At 49.9% G+C, this 20,625-nt stretch overlaps 1 protein-coding gene across 2 annotated transcripts in view; it reads right to left on the bottom strand.

The window, feature by feature from the left end:
• Positions 1-3,047: 3,047 nt before the first annotated feature.
• Positions 3,048-20,625, bottom strand: part of Minar1 (membrane integral NOTCH2 associated receptor 1) — a 32,194-nt gene continuing 14,616 nt past the window's right edge. For both annotated transcript variants that reach the window (XM_063249788.1, XM_003461464.5), the window contains exons 2-4: positions 14,007-16,375; positions 11,000-11,254; positions 3,048-6,722 (exon numbers count right to left, since the gene is read on the bottom strand). In XM_063249788.1, coding sequence (XP_063105858.1) covers positions 6,525-6,722; positions 11,000-11,254; positions 14,007-16,325 — 2,772 coding nt within the window. In that variant the 5' untranslated portion in view covers positions 16,326-16,375 and the 3' untranslated portion in view covers positions 3,048-6,524. The remainder of the gene's footprint in view (positions 6,723-10,999; positions 11,255-14,006; positions 16,376-20,625) is intronic.

The following is a 20,625-nucleotide window of genomic DNA, read 5'->3' as shown; positions in this document are numbered from 1 at the left end:
CAGAAATCCTCTGCTTCCGTTGTCTCACACCGCTGCCTCCAGAAACCTCCTCTGGTCCCTCTAACCTGAGCAGCGCACTGCTGCTCTCCGAGTTTCTCTCACAGGCTCTCCTGTCCTTTTACATCTTTTGCTGACTGAGCTTCTTTTTCTTACTTACCTGTCACCTGCACATCGTTAGGGCGGCAGTGTTGAGACAGAGGCTCTCAGACTATCATTTGCTCCTGGATTCACTCACTCGCTCTAAGACACTTACTAAGCATCTGGGGTGGACAGGACGTTGCTGTCTGGGGACGCAGCAGGCAACATCATGATGGATCAAACAGGCTCCTTTGCTATTCTTATTGCCCACTAAATACCAACTTATGACACAGACAAATGAATAGACCAAAAGGTAAGAAACAGGTTGACTTAGAAAAAAAGCATACAGGTCACTTGTACCTCACTAATGGTAACAGTGAACTTTAACAAGAAAACAACAAAATGCTAATTGAGCCAGGCTAAGGCATCTCGATCAGACAGCACTGGTCCAGAGAAAATGAGCTAGGAAAGGCTCCCTCCTTGGGACCTCTGAAATTATGCAGGAATTGTTAAAATGTAGAATGTGGCTGGGGGTAGCCAGCATGAATACACCGTGCATGTTTTTCTTTCCCCAGTAACTTATTAGACATGATTTATTAAGTGTTTTCCTTGAAAAATGAAATGGTGTTTGCAATCACTGCACTTGCACTCTAATTCCTAACAATAATTTTACGTGCAGGTTGTAATCACTCTTTCAGGAATTTCCATAGACTGTTATGACCCAAAGCCAAATTTAAGACAGCAAAGAGACAGAGGCAAGAGGCACTTTCAATGGTGGATGTGCTAGAAACTCAGATACTGTCTTCCTGGCCCCAGGGCCTGGCTGAGTTTTCACATGCCACAGCATCACTTCTCTGTGAAGTCAGTATAGCCTTGTCCCTTTCCTTCCCATCCTAGAAACTGATGAAAATATAAACTAAATCCACACAGAGAGAAATCCCAACAGGTCAGTCTCACGGTGGAGGAAGCCAGGAGGAAAGCTTGGTGTCTAGAGTCCTAGCCAGGCACCAGGAGATGGTGCATATTTTTTTAAAAAGTGCACTCAGTAATGTGAAGTAACTTAACCAAGTATTGACTTTGGCTGGGAGGGGTATGAGAGCTAAATTAGTGATAGATTAAAACGCCTCACCATAGCATACTGCACATTGATTTGTTCTTTTTAATAGGATAAACATTTTTCCCTACAAGATAACTTCCACATTATTTCTTACTTCCTTTTTACGGAGCACTTAACACTCAAGCTAGATCTAGTCCAGCTAAATGTAAACTTGGAATCCTTGAGTCTGAATTGATATTTTACTGCAAAACTAAAAAGCATTCTTATGCCTACTGTCAGATAGTTACCCTGACATTCTCCAAGATCGTCAGGGAGTTCTTTCTGTATTTAGATGTCAAGATATTAATTGCTTTTTGCAATGTGCTGTGACTCATGCTTAAAGTAATTACTTTTCCTTAATGATTCAAGCAGGGAAGCGGGTGACATTTTTAAATGGTAGAAGGGATAAAGGAGCTAACATGTTCTCCCTCACCTCCTCCGCCTCCGTGCTGTGACTTCATCTCTAAGAAAGGTGCTGAGGTGACTTCCTCATCAGCTGTGCCCCGCGGTCTGTGAGGGGAGCTCACCTGAGTGTCTCGGGGAGGGAATTCTGCCTTGGCCATGCTTAGCTAAAGGAGAAGACCAGGCTACCAGGGAGAGCAGAGTCCGCAACCTAAGGAACAGTGCCAACTAGTGGATCATCAGATGGGGACAAACACCGTCACCTCTGGCTTCACATCAGGTACAGAAAGGAATCCAGCAGGAGGACAGGTCTACAAAACAGTAAAGCAGTTTCCAAAAGAGAACATGGAGCATCTTCACGACCTTTCTTAAAGGTTCCATGAAGATTTTGTAAGCAGGATTAAACTGCCAATCACAATGGAAAAAATAATGAATTTCTGTATTAAAACCAAAAATTTCCATTCAGGGGAACCCATTCAGGACTCTCTCTCTCTCTCTCTCTCTCTCTCTCTCTCTCCCTCTCCCTCTCCCTCTTCCTCTCCCTCTCCTTCTCCCCCTCAAGTAGAAGCTCTCTTTACTCCAATATATATATTCTGCTTTAAAAAAACCCTTCCATTCATTAAAACCATACCATCAGGACAGAATGAAAAAATAATATTGTGATATCAAAGAATTCATTTTCATAATAGATAAAGAAAAAACACAAACCCAGTAGGAAACTGGGTATGAACACAAACAAGCACTTAACAAAATAGAGGCAAATGCCTGCAAACATACAAGAAGTACCAAATCTAATTAGCCATCATAGAAATACTAGTTAAAAACACAATGAGCTTACACTACACATCCAGCAGAATGTCTAAAATGAAAGATGCCAGCAACTTCGGAATGGGATGTGGAAAAGGGAGCCTCTGTGGGTATCACAGGAGCAGCTGGGCGGAGCTGTGCTGCCCAAGGGCTGGCAGTGGCCACGGAAGCAGAGTGCTAGCATAGCTCATGACACTACAGCTTTGCTCCTATGTGTTTAAGTTACAAAGGACTCTGCCCAGAACATGCAGAGCCCAATGCAGATGCCACGCAAATGTCCACTCGGTGATCACAGGGCCAAGTCCACCGTGATGTACTTACCAGCTCTGACGGAAGTGGGAGTGAGAGGACCACAACCGCAGCACGCGTGGGCGTCTCACCAGCATCGGGCTGCGTGGCAAAGGACACGGGAGTCCACGCTGCCTGGTTAAATTCACATACAGCTCAGGGACAGGTAAGCTGAGCTGTCTTCTTAGAGAACAGGGAGGTGTTTTACTTTGGCAGGGAGCAGCTGGAGCAACTGTCTGGGTGCTTGATGTTCTGGTTTTGCTCTAAGTGCTGATTCCATGGAATTTTTCAATTTAGGAAGAAATATCAAGCTGGACACTCACAGCGTAACCATAAAGCTGAACACCAACAATCTGTGCATAGAATAAAACCTTGCTGCAAGATATTTTATACTTTCCAGTTTATTTTGATTATATTTGGAGAGGCAGATTTTACATGATAGCTTCAAACCAACCATTGTACATTAAGCAAATTTTACACAAGCCATTTGAAAAAGGATCTAAAAATGTGCTTAGTTATTGGTATTATATAACGTTTATCAAGCACCAAGAGTGTGCTGAGAACTGTACAGAACAGACGCAGAAAAGACAAGGTCCCTGCCTTCAAGGACACCCACCCCGGAGGGTCTTACACATCAAACTTCACCTTGTGTTTCACACTCTTTTGTTCATAAGGCATAAATAAGGAAGTTTGTTGCATTTCTCAGTGTTACTGAATAAACAGCTAATACCCTTTTCCCCAGGTATGCCAACAATCACTTGTATCTCTGCTTTTAAATGCAAATTTCTGTGGTACAATATATAGTATATATTGATTTGGTATTCACACAATTGGTCACAAGATTCTTGCAGGTTGGTTATAATATGAAGCACATTGAATTTCAACATTCACAAATTTTTATACCACTTAATAGAATCTTTTACTGTTGGCAGAGGGTTTTTTGTTTAAAAACAAACAATGAAATGTTACTGTAAACAAACAAACAAAAAACCCCACACTGCCTGGATTCCAGTAAGGGTACAGGCTATGGCACAGATATCTAGGATAATGATTTAACACATGGATAAACTACCATTGCAGATATCAGGCACTGAGCTGCATGCCCTAAAGTACTTATGAGCAGCGAGTCACGGGTGACATGAGTGTGATCAGCTTCACCTTATTTCCAGCTTAAACAGACAGTCCTGGGGTAAAATTTCTGAAATGTGTGAGCTGGGAAATTTTCTTTCTTTCTTTTTGCCTTTCCTGTGAGGCCATGTTCCCAACAAAATCGTATTAGAAAAGAGGACATATTAATTCTGAATTTAGTCATTGGCTAAGGACATTTGCTTTCAAATTAATCCAATTCAATAATACCACCTGATTGTTTACTTTTTAAAATGCAAGAAAAATGATATGAATTTTGATTGTGTTGAATATGAGATTTGAATAGAAGAAATTGTTTTATGTAACAATGCCACAGAGCCCAGGGGACGCAGGGTGGAGCAAGCTTGGGTTAAAGGAGAACGAGCCCAAGTTTGAACTTCACCTTGTATAGAAGGTGCCCAGGAGCCCAGCAAATAGCCAAAGTCCATCCTTCAGCATCAGACATGGTGCCCACCTCCTCTTTGGTCCTGTAATCTGCTCTCCCAAGGCATCACCAGGTCTAGATGTTGCCAGATGCAGCCAGATGGTGAGCTGAATTTTATAGTCATTCTGCACTTAGAGCAAGACTGCCTTTCTCTGACTACCTCCCGAGATATAAAAAGGGCAGAGGAAAACTCTGTAGTGCCCTCCCACTTCCACGTTTGAGGTGGGGCTTCTCCTTCCCCTAGGGGGCAACTAGGCACGAGTCCCAGTAGGAGCAGTTTCGCCCATGGGCAGTGATGAAGTAGTTTGGTCCAGCCCCCAAGATCCCACCGCCAGATGGAGGAGAAGTCAGGCTGGGGTGCGGTAAGACTTTCCTTATCCCAGGTGAGCACATCTATGCTGTTCTGCAAACCACAGAGCAAGAGGTTGGGAACTACTCTCTCTATCCTCGACAGCTTAATCTGTGATAAACAGCAGCAGCAGCAGGATCAGAATACAGTGCAGTCTCACTGCTGAAGGCAGAGAGCAACTCTCAAAGGTGTCAACTGGTACCTTCTTTGGAGTAAAAGAAGCAACCTTATTTAATGTGCCTCATCTAAAACAGAGCACCAGAGGACTCACACTCTGACAACAGGCAATAATATATGGATAAATTTTTTCACTGTCAATTATAAATCCTCCACCCTAAGGCTTAAGCTTCAGTCACCTAATGGAAAATCCACATATAAACATGAAACTAGAAATAGACAACGAAGACCTCTGACATAAAGGTTCCTAGAGATGATGGCACCCATCCTTTGTTAACATCAAAAACTGTGCTGACTACCCCTTCAGAGTGGACAATGGATGAGATGCAGCAAGCTAAGCACTGCTTGAGATTGTTTACGAGGAATGCTGGAATCCTATTGCTTTAAAATTTGAGATGCTTCCCAAATCCCACCTACAGGAATTTATCATTCCATCCAGAATGACTATTCTGTCAAAATGAATGTATATCCTACTTGGTTATCAGAAGAATTTAAGGTTGCTAGTTTCTGTCAATCATCTCTTCTTTAACATGTAACGAGACATGAAATGCAGATGTTGGTGAGGGCTTGCTCTATCTGGTCATTATCTGAGCACCATTCTGCAGGTGGAAGCCCGATCACCCTCTGATGAAATTACAGCAGCTTCCTATATACTGGAAAACCCTGTTCTCCAGTTACTTACCGGAGAAGACATAAATGAAAATTAGGGACCCAGACAGATGTGTAGCTAGATAAATGGTTAAATAGACACTATTTTTTTGCACTGCTGACAAGTGCTCCAAACTGTTGAGTAGGTGCTGGGTAGTTAAGAAGACCTCAGTGCTAGTATCATATTGTTGAACAAGCTTTCAACATCTTAAAGCCATTGGGAAAGCCATGAAAACCATGGTTATAATGTCGACATTCTGCCATTGTTTCTGCTCTTCAAGGCACAAGGACAAGTTCCAAAGTCTTCAGAGGAGAGCATCTGCTACCACTGGGAGAGTCAAGGCGTGGGGCCACATGGCGAAGGGAGGAGGGCGCTTCCTTGGGGGTGGCTCTGACTTCTGAGATGCTTCCCAAGTCCCACCAGCAGCAAGCAGCCACTGCATATCATGGGTTGGGAACCAAAAGGCCTCCAGGCCCAGGTACTTAGCCTGTTATGCAGACAGCACATTTTGGGTCATACTCTGCTTGGCAAGCCCACTCCTTCTGCCCCTGGGCACAAGGAGGAAGGTCCAGCCTGTGCCATGAAGACTGCAGCAAGGCAGACTCTGCCACCACAGTAGTGAGAGAAGGGCAGGCGGGAAGTCAGCAGCCCTTGAGAAGTCAGTGAGAGGTCAGGTCCTGGCAGAACACACAGCCTGCTCTTCACCAGCAGTGGCCGCTGGGGGCAGGCCAACAGCCCGCCCCTGGTCTTCTCCCCATCTCCTAGCCTGTCCAAGGACACATTAAATACCCTCTGTATAATTTAAACCCGCCTGAAACATCACCAAATGGGAAGAACCCAATTTATCTTCTTTTTTCTTGCTCAGAATGTTCAATTTGGATTCACTGATAGTCCATTACATTCTTTTGGTAGGAAAAGATATTGCACTTCTAAAAATTCGTCGAGTGTAATTACATCGAAGCTAATAAGTAGGTAGATGTCTTGCTAGAGTATGTGCGCTCTGAAGACCATCTTCATTTCACTAAACTGTGGCCACACTGTTGCAAGCTTCTAAAACACAGAGGAGGGCACCAGCTGCGTAAGCCTCACACAGCGTGGGTCCACGGGCTCACGACTTCATGGTGCAGATGGGCACGACAATGACCAGGATGACGGTGCACGTAGCAGCCGCGATCAGAGCAGCTATCTTGCAGACCTTGGCTCGTCTGAATTCAGCTTCTTTCCGTTTCAGGAGTGAATCATAGCCTGGAGTATAAATGTCTTCCATCCAATACTCTAAGTTGTTTGGATTTAAAGATTCTTGTGTCTAAAAGCGAAGAGAAAATATTAGAAACATGGTGAGTACTTGAAACCAGGTCAGAGACTTGACAGTCGTCACTGTCCAAGCATGAAGAGCTGTCTGCGGCTGGGGGTCGGTGAAGATCGTGTCAGGAACGTGTCGCCAAAGGCCCTGTGCCCTCCACAACTACCACTGACTGAGCCCTGGACCCTCTGTGACTCAAAATGCTGGGAGGCTGACTTTGACAAAGGGAACCCCAGGGGTCTCCTGTCTAGAAGCAAGCAAAACTGGGTTGGGACAGACACTCTAAATGTCAAGGGTAGTAAACCAAGGATGGACCGGCCCCACTTTCAAGGAAGAAGGGTATCATGGCAAAACACTCCTTGCCTCAGCTTCCTGGAAGAGACCTGCTGGAAGCAAGGCCTTCACAGGATTCCAAGTCAGTGCCACTTCTCATAAAAACTTCTGCTAAAAATCAAAGCATCGCAAAGATAAGCAGCTCGAACAAAACATAAAATATTCCAGCTTCAAACCCTTGTTGAGCAGGTCAGGCTCAAAGTTAATGTCTACAGACCAGGACCTACTGTTTTTGACCGAGGCCAGCTGTGGCAACATTTATGGTCTGGGTGCAGCTGGAAGAGAGGGTCCCTCTCTTCCAGTCTCTGAGATTAATGAACTGTCTGCAGCAGAAACGCCATGTTTAACCTGTAATGCCCACAAACTCTCCTCCATGTTGATGCTGATGATCTATTTCCACAGAACGGCAGCATCTTGCTTTATGGCAAGCATTTAATAATGTAGGTGCCACACAAAATGGTAATACAGTGCACTTCCCAGTGAGGTCACCTGAATCTGAAACAAATTGAATACTCATTTTGAAGATTTCGCTTGCATTGTTTAATACTCATAAACACAGATGTGCACGTGTGTACACGCACGCACATGCACACACACACAGGATCAAAGCCAAACCCTTCACTACTTTAACAACTCAATTGTGCCATGCTGTCAGTGGGACACCAATTCTGGTGCATGCTAGGAACTTTCCACCTGCACCTGCTCTGTGTCCCAGCAGATGGTGCTTTACAGGTCCTTGCCCTGTCTCACGTGTGGGTCAGAGGGCACAAAGGACAGAGAGGCAGAGGCATTTGCTCCCTCAGCTCTGTGCCTGCTGTGCTGCAGCCTGGCTCCCACAGCCACTGGTCTCCAGGAGTATCAGAAATAGCTCTTGCCCTGGCCTGCCAACCCACAGTGGCAGCGGCTTCTGCCTGTGCCAGTCCCTTTGGCCTGGGCATGGGCCCGGGGCACAGTGTGGTCCTGGGCCCTGAATGTGCCGTCTGCTTACTCACAATTCTGGCCCCACCCCTCTCCCCTGTTCCCTACAGACTGTGGCCTGCAGATCCCACCTGCAGATTCATCCTCAATGGGTTTTTCTATGTATAAATCCTTGAGAAAACAATCTAAATAACAATATCTTGTGACCTGTAAAAATGATAAGACATGTAAGTCTCAATTTAAAAAATCAAGTTCCATCAGAATACAGCGAGGCCCATTTGCTCACAAATGGTCTATAGGTACTTTTGCACTGCAGGGAGAGCTGAGTAGCAGGACAGAGCCACTGACCTCTCCAAGGGCCCCAGGCTATGTGGAGGGGCCAGCGGCACTGTAAGGGAACTGGGGCATTACTTGGGACAGGTCTGCAATTGCAGGTAGTCTATCTACCTGGAGCCTCTGCAGGACAGGACCAGGCAGGGTTAACGCACCACCCACAGCCTCGCTCAGGGCCACCCTGGTCAGCTCCCCCAGTGCCACTCTGATGTCAGAACACAGGTCACTGAGCTGAGCTACCGTCCAGACACATGCACACTCACGTGCACACACACACCACCATGTGCACAAGTACACACAGTTCTGCCCTTGTGGGCACTCGGACTGGCTGCTTTCCCATGACGGGCCCACAACTGGTCTGGTTTTGCACCATTCTGAGGGCATGCTGGGTGGCAGGGCCTGCGTGGAGATGTAGCCTGGAGGCACTCAGGCCTGGCACGCTGAAGGTGGGGAGGTGGAGAGAACCTGCCTTCCTTCCCAGACCCCAGGGCTGGCTGGGAAAGAAAACAGTGCATGCATGCAGGAAACATCAGGGTGTGTGCCTCGCTCGCTCTGCTTCACAGAGCGGGAATCAACTTCCTTTCAGAGCTATTGACACTTTATTACAGGCCAGGATTCTGCCTGTGAAATAAACTATTTTTAATTAGTTTTTTCGTTAACTGCGAGCTGTAATAGCACCACATAGCATGGAGGTAATCTCAAGGTTCCCAGGAGTGCAGGGGGGCCCCCCTCATGGCTAATTAGGCTGCCAGACACAGGAAATAAACATGGCCACACCTCTGCCTGCCCCTGTCAGAAGAAGCACCAATGGCAAATGTAAATCTGGACAACAGGGACCTCCAGATGCTCAGCTGATCCAAGTCAGCACTTGTCTCTCTGAAAGGCGAAGAGGAGATGCCTCTTCGCCTCTGCTTCAAGGCAGACACCTCCCAAAGCCTGGAGTCCCCTCATGCCAAGTAACCAGAAGCTGCATACTTCGCATCGTATGGCGTATTCCTCAGTGTGCAGTAACCTATTATTATTATTTTATAACCACCGCCATGCTTATAAACATTGGAACATGAAACTCACACACATCCATGCAGGCCACATTGCCCAACTCCTTGCCCCAGCCCTTAAGAAGATGCTCCTCGTCTCGTTTGAGATACCAGACTCTCTTGAGGGCATCCTGCAGCACCAGAAGTCCTGGGGACCCCACTGGTAGAGTCTTTTGTACCTGGGGTCCTCTCTGGCAGCCTGGAGGCCCAAGGCTCTTTGCCTCATGGCGTGAGGTGCACAAGCTCTGTAAAGTCACCCCGGGCCCCACTCAGGGAGATTGAATCCTTGTGCGGCCTGCCCCGCACAGGATGAACACAGTGGCCAGAGCTAGCACCGGGGATGTGCACACACACAGTCGGGCCATGGGGGCAGGCACTGCTGCCACAGACCTAGGATCTGACAGGGCTTCCCTTACTGCAGTCGCTGTCATTTAGGGCCCAGGCACACAAGTACTCCTGCAGCCACTTGTTCGGGACACGAATCTCTAGTAAGGCAGAGAGAGAAAAGTGGACTGGCATGGAGGTAAGGCAGGACAAACCATGAGAGACCGGCTGTGGGATGACCCGACGTGAGTTTAGGCTTGCTGACCTGGGCAAGTGACTGAGCCTCCCAAAGCCTCAATTTCTTCATTTGTAAACTGGAGGTGGTGGTGACGATCCTTGCTCCCCGGGCCACTGTGATGGTTCCTGGAACTGGGTGGTTCCTGGGAAGAGCCACCACCAATCATGCCATGCTGATTGAATTCAGTGCTTTCATTAGAGGTTTTCTTAGAGCCTATTTAACTCCAAGGTCTTTGGAAAGACCGCTCTGGTTCCTCACAGGGGGCCTATGAGGGTGACTATGCCTAAAATTATGGCCCATTGCATGGGTGAGGCTAAGGCTCCAGCTCACAGGCCACAGGCACCTGGGCCAGAATCCAGTTCTTCTGGAACCCAGTCCTTTGCCTGCTCCTGCACAGACTTCTGCCTCACAGCCTGACCACGCAGGGAGCTTCCCCACACCAACCCCCCAAAGCCCTCACCAACTGCACCCCAATGCACATCAAGCTGTATGAGAACTGGCACCTCTGGTGCCATGGCCTCACTACCCACAGAGCCTCAACCTAAGGTGCAAACAGATGCTTCCTTGGGTTCGTGGTGAAAATGGAGGCACAGGGAGATGTGTGTGGGTGCACCTCAGAGCTACACAGCAGAATAAACTTGTAGCCCAAACCCAGCCCTCCCCACCCTCTAGCCACAGTGGCCTCCCCAGATCTTTCCCCAGGGTGGCTCTTACCTGGGCTGCTTGGTATGGAAACAATCCATAGCTCAGCTCCCACCAGTATGTTTATCCCACTGCACCGCCACAGTGGCTTGTGTTTCCCGAGGCTGTTTGGCTCAGATCTTGTGAGCAAACATTAGAATCTGCACTTGGTCTTAAACATATCCTTAGCAAACCAGGTGGTCAGCAGGTAGGTAAACAGGCAAAGCAAGCACCCCCAGTGCTCAGGGTTAACAAACAACTAAGCAAAACAACTGTGCCCTTGCCAAAAGTCTCTTCCACACTCTGGTTCACTAAGGCTCAGCACCGCATGGCAGGACCCAGGAATGGGAGGGCAGGGAGTGCACAGGCCTATGTCACCCGACTACTCCTGTGCCTGCGGGCACAGACAGGCTCACCTGCAGGTCCAGAGCCGCCAGCTTGCCCTTGTCACCCGCATTACGTGCATACTCCTCCACCGTCCAGGAGGGCTGCGCCCGCCGCACCTCTGCCAGCTCCGTCAGCCGCATGTCCGTGTACAGGGGGTTGCTTTTCATGTGGGCCTTGAGGGAGGAGGGGTACGGGTGAGGGCTGAACACCTGCTCCACGAGGAAGCCGTCCTTGGGCTGCTTGGGCAGGCGGTGCTGCGGGGGGACGTCGTACTGCCTGTCGGCCTGCAGAGAGGACAGATAAGCAAGAAGCATGGCTCTCACAGGGCTACAGGGAAGCCAGCAGCTTTTTGTCATGAGGCCCTGGTGACACCAAGCGAGCAGCATGCAGTTACTCAGAAACAGGAAGCGCAGCCATGCTGGGGAAATTCTGTTCTGACCCCAGCAGAGCTAAGGTTTCCAACCCCCGAGCAGAACCTTTACTCCCACTCATTTGCCCAGGCTGTGCCATGCTGTGGGTGTCCTCGGTTTTTTGCAAGGCCTCTGACATCTCCCCTTCCGCCTTCCAGACTCAGAGCTCCACACTTCTCTCCTTGTAGCAAGTCCTCCCTGGCCCACCGAGACCCAGATAGTGCTGGTCTGTGTGTCGTCCTGGTAGTGGTACGGACCCATTGGCCATGTCCATCACACTGAATAGTCACTGCCCATTTGCCTGCCCATCCCCCTGCAAGGCTGGGTGTCCAGTGAACAGGGAGCCTCTCGTTCCACTTTTAATGCAAAGCTATGCCACCGAGCACAACATCTTCACTATCTGCCTCAGGGAGCAAACACGTGGACAGGAAGTTGGGGGTATGAATTAGAGGGCTGCCCGGCTGGAAGAGAAGGAAAGACAGAAGAGCTCGCATACATGAGGGTGTGAGGAGAAGGAGCACGGGTCTGGAGAGGCACAGGCCTGCTGTCCCCAGGGAGACCACATGCCTGCTGCCATCCTTCAGGGCCACGGGCACAAACTCAGCGATACCCCGGGAACAAACAGGAGGGATCCTGCTGCTGCTCTAAGCCTTGGGAAGCCCTGCTGACTTTCCGAACCTGCACATCCCCCCTCCATGCACCTGTGCAGCCCCTATGGTACCCACAGCCAGCACAGCAGGGGCTGGAGCAGTAAGGACACCCACAGCGCAGCCCTGGCACGATGACTGCACTCGGGGCCGACACGCATCTGCCGCCTGCACAGTGCCAGACGCGGCCCTCTCACGCATCGTCTCTTTGACATGCCAGCCTGTCCCTGTGATAATCCGCTCAGGCCAGAGCGGCTGCCAAGGGGCCAGGCAGGATGATGTGTGACGAGGGGCACTGGCTGCTGCCCCTGCACTGAGGAGGCTGCACTCCCACCCTGCACTGCTCCACATGCACAGCACACAGCCTCCAGCCCTGACCGTGCCAGGTCCATCAAGACCCAGACTGCAGAGCCCAGCAGCTTCAGAGAACAGAGAACTTGGATCTGCCATTCCTTCTCACTGTTTGGTTTTCAGTTTTGCTTTTTTGTCTGGTACCAAGAATTGAACCCAGGTGGAGCTGCATCCCCATTCCTCTTTATATTTTAAGACAGGGGCTCGCCAAGTCATATGCAGCCCAGGCTAGACTTGAGTTTGGAACCTTCCTGGCCTCAGCCTCCCTGAGTGCTGGGATTATGGGTGGGCACTACCACATCCAGCTGAATCAGCCACTCTTGATGGAGGAACCTTGGGGGTAGAGTGGGACCTGTCCAGAACAGGTGCTTGACTGGCACCACTGACCCGGGGGCCACAGTGAGTGAGCAGGGCTCAGGGTGGGTGGGTGCGGTGGGGGATATCTGGAACCCACAGATCTTTAAAGCCTAGGCTAGGAAGTTTACCATTTCTTTCTACAGCAAAGGAAGGGAAGCCCAGGAGGTGCTGCGAACAGGGCTCCTGGTGAGCTATGCAGGAGGGAGCCTCAAGCCCTCAAGCCCAGGGCCTGTGCTAAGGGCCCAGCAGGTTGGGGATTCAATGGAGAGGAGGCAGGGATGCAGGTTACATCATGAAGACAGGGCTGTTGGGTCCAGAATTTGCATGTGAATTCAACCCAAGACAGACAGAATGGTGAGTCCCACCAAAGGGAGTAAGGAGGAGGGACTTGGGCTCTGAACACATAGGAAAGCCTGACTTGAAACCTGTGGGAGAGAGATCTGAGACCTTCAACACCGGAATCAGGGGAGTGGCTCAGAGGGCCAGGGCTAGGCAACACCATGGGAACCACCAGCCCAGAGGAGGGCAGCACCAGAAGAAGAGTAGGGTCCAGGAGGGAAACTGCGCCAGGGCAGCGCACCCCAGTGGATGCGGTGACCTTGTGGTGTGTTGGACTTGATCTTCCTGAGAAGGGGCATGGTACGGGACTGCCCTCCGCTTTCCGTGCTATCTGGGCTCCAGGGCCCTGGCCTATGCTGGGGGCCTGGCGTGGAGGACAGGGACAGTGCTGGGCCAGTGGCACCCTCTGGCCAAAGGCTGCAGCATGGGGACCAGCTCGGTCCCCACAGGACTCACTGGGATCAGGAAACAAACTACTTCATGTGCTCATCTCACTTCTCAGAACCCTACAACTACACAGAACCCGCCCCCCCAAATTCTTTAAATAAAAGAGAACATCTGGTGGGCAGCAAACCCATGAAAGGGGTGAGTCGGCAGTTCCCACTGGCCTGCATGGGCCTCAGCAGGGACAGAGAGCTGGTCTCTGCGGTGCTTGCCTGCCCGACACACTGCCTTCTATGAAAGCCGTCCTTATGCCACCTGCCCCATGGCCCGAGTGCACCGTCTGAGGCCGAGAATCGCAGTCGGTGCTTGCATAGCTGACTGACAGCTTGGCCCATGTCACCCACTGTCCTAGGGGAAAGCCAGCCAGTCTGGAAGGAGATGAGCCCAGGCAAGCCAGCCTCACCCTGGCTTACTGCAAAGCTCTCAGCTTGGATGGATGCCAAGGCTGTGCATGAGCCATGCCAATTGCTCGGGCACAAGCTCATTACCTCTTTGGATTTCCAGTGCCAGTCCTTGGTGTCTTCTGTTCCAGCGTCCTTCACCTCCTCCTGGCTGGGCCCCATGCGGCCGGTGTAGGTGATGGTGCGCCAGTCCCGGGGGGAGTTGGAGATGCTGGCGATTTTGGACTCAGTGGCACTGTTCTCCTCTGTCAGGGACCTGGATGACGGCCGAGTGAACAAGCTTTTCTTTAAGGCCTTGACTCGCAGGCTTTCACTGTTGCTGCCGCTGGCATCCGAGCAGCACCACTCTGTGCTGGGCTCCAGCTTGGGTGTGTGGGTGCTGTCATGGGCACGGAACACCCTGGGGGAGGTGCTGTCATCAGACTGGGCCTCACTGGTCAAACTGTTCAGATCCACGTGCACGTGTACCTGCTCTGGCTCCTGCATCTTCTGATCCAGCTTGTTCAGCTTGCCGAGAACCTGGGAGATCTCCTCTCGGACGCCCGACAGCGACTCGAGCTTCCGCTCGATCTCGCCAATCCTGAGCACCAGCTTGCACACACTGGTCTTCAGCTCCTCCTCTGAGCGGTGCGGGTTCTCAGGCCGGCTGCCCTTGTCTGCCTTGCTGCTGGGGGCCCTGCTGGTGATTCTGCTGAGGTTGTGCTCTGGGGAACTGTCACAGTCCGACTTGTGCAGCTGAGACAGGGACCCAGTGCTGTTGTAGCAGGACGACTGTATCAGGCCAGTGGAGCCGCTGACACTCATGTCATCGAGAAATCGGAAGATATCACTGATATCGTCACTGACAACCTCAGAGTCATCGTCTGAGTGCTTCCCGGAGTGTCTGTCCCCATACTTGCCCTGGGCCATGGAGCACAGCTCTTTGCATTTCTTGGGCTCCAGTGTGTGCTGCTCTGTCTGGGTGCCCACACTGCTGGTATCAGAGCTGACCTGCCGACTGGCACAGCCGATGCCCTTGTCCTTGAACTTCTTTGCTGGTTCGTGCTTCTCCAGCTCGATGGTGGGTGAGAGCTCTTTGGGTTTGAGCCCATTCACCTTGGCTGTATAGCCAACAGGTAGAATCTGCTGTGGATCACTGGGCACCAAGTAAGCTGGGCGCCTGTCTGGGGCTGAGAAATTGGGGGTCTGGCTGTTGGGGTTTGAGTAGTGTAGCTTCTCCTCAGAGGGATTTCTGTTGAAAAAGGACCGCGCAAAGTCTGGGACCTCCTCAGTGTTCAGGCTCCAGCTCTTGACTGGCCAGGCTGCAGCTCTTGACTCTCCAGTCTGCTTGCTGGGCCTCCCCAGACAGTGTCTGGGGTCCTGGGTCCCCATCACCGGAGTAGGTCCAAAGTAGGTGGAGGCTTGGAGGTCATCCAAGCTCTCGTGCTTTGCCCGACGCTTGTCAGGCACAGGGGAGTACATGGGGTTCAGGTACTGGCTGTGGTAGGGCATCTCGAAGCTGTGATTGAAGAAGGGTGGTTTGTGGGGCTCCTTGCGGCCCTGGGGGACCCTGTGCTCCCCCTTGGCCTTGTTGTCTGGGCCAACCAAGCTGGGAGACACTGGCATGAGGTTGTGAAAGTCCTCCTTGAAGATGTTCCTTTTCTGCACGCAGGACGGGACCACAAAGGACTCCTCTGGGGGGCTGAAGGTCTCCTTCAGGCCCTGGCTGATGGGCAGGGGCTCCTGGTCTGATGTGGACTCACTCTCCAGGTTCATGGGGAAGTACGTCCTCTGCATCTCGCAGGGCTGTGGGCTGGCCACCGAGTACGGTGCCAGAGCCTGGAGTCTGTCGAGGGAGGCGGCCCTGCTCTTCCCCTCTTTGCTGACACCCAGTAGGAAGTTGGGCTCGGACGCAGGGATGAACTGTGGACAGTCCTTGCAGTCCCTTTGCCGGCACCTGGCTGACTGCCGGGTTGGGTAGCCACGGCTGAAGGGCCTCTCACTCAGGTCACAGGTCAGGGGCGCACACTCGGCTGCATCACAAACCTCCGTGTCCGTTCTGCACGATTCGAAGGAGGCCCCCTTTTTGTGCACCTTGGGGCGGCCCGGGGGCAGCTTCTCCTTGGCGGCACCTCCACTCATCTGGATCAGGTTGGATATTGTCACAATGTCTGCCGCCACCATGATCTTCTTTGACTGCTGGTTATTCACAGTGGATTTCATCTTGTCTTTGAATAAAGTGGCTGGGAAGTTGGGGTCAAGACAAGCTGTGTAGTAAAGCATGCTTCTCAGTTTGGTGAGCTGGGACAAATCAAAGCGGGTGCACAGAGACCTGCACAGGTCCTGGTAGGACACGGTGTTCTGCTTGCTGTCCAGCTCCTCTAAGATCTTCACCAGGAAGAGTGACGCCTCCTGACTGGCCTCCATGACCTAGGGTTTGGAAAGTTGGCTGATGACACTGAAACTTCGGGTCAGCTCTACAATGGCAGTATTAAAAAGAGGAGGGAAAGAGGTTACAAACACCAGTGCAGGTTTAAATCTTGCTTGGTGTACTTGAAACACATGGAAAAACACTTTAATGACTAAAAATGTATTAAAGACTTTAAAAATATAACACTCAATTTAGTAATTCTTTTCCCCCTAACCTACCTTAATGAAGCAATTGATAACAAAGATGATATGTGAAGAAGTTCAGTACAATAGGACATGTAACAATGAGAAATAAATTACTGCAATAGCCAATTAATAAAGAAAACAAATAGGGCAGGCAATGATAAGCAATTAAGTTCTACAAGTATTACACTAATGTACATACTTCTAGTGAAAGACTACTCATCACTAAAGAAGAATCGACTACCAGAGCACGCAGTGGCACCACCGAGTCACACAGTGAGAGGAGCTGGAGTCCCAGGCCACCTGCCATGCTGTGCCATCTGGTTCTATTTTATAGGATTCTGGGAAACAGACAGTTGCCAGGAGCTGGATATGAGAAGGGAAACTGACCTACAAAGGGCATGAAGGAATTTTCCAAATTAAAGGATCTATTCTATATCTTGGTGGTGGGAGTGGTCACAGGACTATTCATTTATCAAAACTAATGGAACTATGCATTGCAAAGTATATACAAATAGTACTATGATGTAGAAATTCCATAAAACTTTTTCTGACCAAAAAACTGCAATATAAAAAGTATTTAAAGAATGGCTCTGTAGATGTTAATACAGTTTACAATTAATTTTTAAATATGGACTTTTTCTGGATTAGGAATCCATTTTTAACATAAATTTTTAAACAAAGCGAGCTTGAAAACTTTTATAGTGAATACCTGTGCACCCACCATCTGGATTCTGACACGAACATTTTACTGTATCTCCTTGGTCATGTATCTATCCAGCTACCCAGCATCAATCCATTTTACTTTTTTGGTACACGTCCAAGTACATTGGAGACATGTCTACACTTCTCCCTAAATACTTAGTTATGCATATCCCTCATTCAAGTTCAATAATTGTTTAGCTTTTTTTCACATAAAGTTAGCATGCAATTTTATTAAGTGTGCACTGGCTGAAGTCCCAACAAACATATAACCAGCACCTGCACAAAGATCTACCATGGCCCCACTGTCCCAAAAGTTTCCTCATGCTTATTCCTGCCCTAGGCTCTGTTCTTTTTCTAATACATAATTTTTACATTTTTTTATAATTTCCCACCATCTTTTCCAAAATTCCTGCAATGAGCACATATTATTTTATAATCAGACACACACACACACACACACACACACACACACGTGTCTTCCTTTGAAATAGAATGGAAAAACGGGCTGAGGATTTAGCTCAGCAGCATAAGCACCTGCCTTGCAAGCAGGCGTCGTGAGTTCGATCCCTGGTACCAAGAAAAAAAAAAAAAAAAAGAAATAGAATGGAAAAACAACATGAACTGATCTGGGTGGGAAAATTATAACCATCAGACCAAACATTTACAAAACTTCATGAGAGAAGATGAAGAACAGTTTTTTTGTAAGCTCTGCTTGTCTCCCCCAGGAAAGTCTAGAAGGATAACTGAGACCAGTGATTTGCATTTTCTCATCTGGAAAAGAAAACGAAGCCTTGAGAGATTCTGTTCCTGCCCAGAACAATCACCGAGAAACCCACTTCTCCTAGCCAGTGCCCAGCTGCCCCAGCCTTTCACCCTCTGACAAAAGCTTGCTGTACCTGGGACTTGCTAAGGTGGGGACAGCTGTCATGCATGGGTCCCAAGTACATAACTGAGAGCACCTACCAGGGCAGTAATTGAGGAAACGCAACACAGGCAAATTGTATTTGACGCCTTTGGTGACACAATGCACACTCACAGCTGCGCTTCTCTTTAATCCCGGTAGCCGCTGTAGGAGGCCTGCTTCCCGTCATCTACTATGAGTCTCTGACAGATGCAGAACTTAAGGACCCAGCAGTAAGATCTAAGGCCGGGGCTGCTGGCTGAATTCCTGCCCCACCTCACCGTGCATCTCGCCCACACCCCACCCAGGAAAGCCCACAACACTGCTGCCCTCAGAAGCTGTCTCAACTTTCAATCCTGCTTTGCATGGTTAAAAAATTATACTCCTGGACAAAAAAACTACCTGAACATCTAAGGGCCAGAGCCTCCTGAAGTGAACAGCAGAAACACGTACACTATGCTAAGTATGAGTCATTTTTTATCCAAAGTAAAGTCAGGAGTCTATGAGTGGACACAATTCATGGACACAGATGCACAGACACAGCTCTGATACATGTGCATGAACAGTGGTGTGGCCCAGGTGCATGGACACAGGTGCTTGGACAAAGGTGTGGCACAGATGCGTGGATACAGGTGTCACACAGATACACAGACCCAGGTACATGGGCATAGAGGTATGGACACAGGTGTGACACTGGTACATGTGGTGATGGCCAGTCATCAGTGAAGCCCCACTAGATTTGCTGTAATGCACTGATACCCAGAGAGGCACTGGAGCAAAAGGTGAGGCACTGAGAAACAGGCTTTTAGGCAGCGTATGAGACTCACAGTGGAGGGGCTGGGGGTTTAGCTCAGCGGCATAAGCGCCTGCCTTGCAAGCAGGCAGTCATGAGTTCGATCCCTGGTACCAGTAAAAAAACGAAAAAGACCAAAAAAAAGAGAGAGAGACTCACGGTGGAGCACACAGCCACTGACCAGCTGCCTCATCTGACCACACAAACGCCGCTACAACTCCACGAGGACAGATAAGGAAATGAGGACAGAGGGGAGTAACTGAATAACCGAGAGAGGAGGCAGCAGTCACCCGGGTCTGATTCTTGAATTAAGGGCTGCTGAAAAGAGGAGGAAAACAGTCCTTTGGCAAGCAGAGGAGGTGCCGGGGGCAGCATGGGTTAACCCCTGTGAGCTCAGCTGGGAAAGATGGCCGTGCTCCATACGAAGAGCAGGACACACTCACCCAAGGCATGATGCTGGCCTCTCTCTATGACATTTTTTACTTCCTTACAAACTTCAGTTCCCACTGTGGAATACTCCATCCCTGACCACAGGCTTCCAGGGATCTGCAGTAGGCCCAGGAGTCACTGCTCTGTCTGATTACACGCTGTCTCCAAGGGAAATAAACATGGCTGAGGGACTCATCACTCAGTTAAGTTCAGGAACTGATTCCTTGTGGAAGTTCTGAGGTCCATGGGTTAAAACTACCCCTCACCTGCTCAGCACAGAGGACCTTAGCTCACCTGGCCCCCTATCATAAGCTGCTCCCTGCCTCCTTCAAAGTTCTGTAGGCCCTGCCTTACGCAACCACAGGGATGAGGTCCCATAAAGCACAGGTACCTGGCCCTAGGACACTCTTCCTGGGAACGAGGTAAGTCTATAACTCAGTGTGGGGCACAGCCCCATACAGCAAGTTTACTGACCTCCCTGAGCTCACAGTCGCAGAAAGCAAGCAGTCTGAGTGTCAAAGTTGGTGAATAACTGGCTGCAACTGTTTTGTAGTCCAGGCTAGTCTTGAACACACCATGTAGCCCAGGCTGGCCCCAAACTTATAGTGACCCTCCTGCCTCAGACCCCCGAGTGCTGGGATTGTAGGCATGCACCACTATGCCCAGGTTAAGCCTCTCATTTTATGGACGAGGCAACTGAGGTCCAGAGGTGACAAGACTTTCCAAGGCTCATGTGGAGGCAGTGGCAGAACTGGCCCAGCGGCTGTCTCTTGATACCTGGGTATCTACAGGTATTCACAATACCTAGAATGAGTGTGGCTGTCTCGTGTCAGGGGAGCCTGGGCCAGGGTTGGACCTACGTGAGGGTGAGCTGGAGTCTAGCACTGTAGACACCTCAAAGACTCAGGGGCAATCGGTTCTTAGAGGCTGCAGAAGTAGACAGAGGGGGACCTGGGTAGAGGGCAGGGGCTAAAGGTTCGGGGCCCGTGGTCATGCGTGTCTCTAGGGCCCCAAGTGGAATTTGAGCAAGGTGTGCTGTGGTTTGAACGGTCCCCTCCAAAAGTCAGAAGTTGCTGAGTGATGGCAGTGGGAGGTGAGGCCAATTAAGAGGCCATCAGGCCGTGGGGGCACCTCCCTCACCCGTGGGATTAGCAAAGAGGTCCCACTGCAGCCTGACTGGGTGTAGAGGACATGCCCTCACTGCTCTAGGATGTTGGCCATTGTGTCAACCTGAGAAGGTCAGAAGTTTAAGCCATGCAGCAGGGGCCCAGCATCCTCGCTTTGTA

Source organism: Cavia porcellus, unplaced genomic scaffold (assembly GCF_034190915.1).
Source record: "Cavia porcellus strain 051 isolate PalLab524CR breed Dunkin Hartley unplaced genomic scaffold, mCavPor4.1 scaffold_6, whole genome shotgun sequence".
Taxonomy (NCBI): domain Eukaryota; kingdom Metazoa; phylum Chordata; class Mammalia; order Rodentia; family Caviidae; genus Cavia; species Cavia porcellus.
The sequence above is the reverse complement of the archived record's forward strand: the minus strand, read 5'-3'. Positions and strand labels throughout refer to the sequence as shown.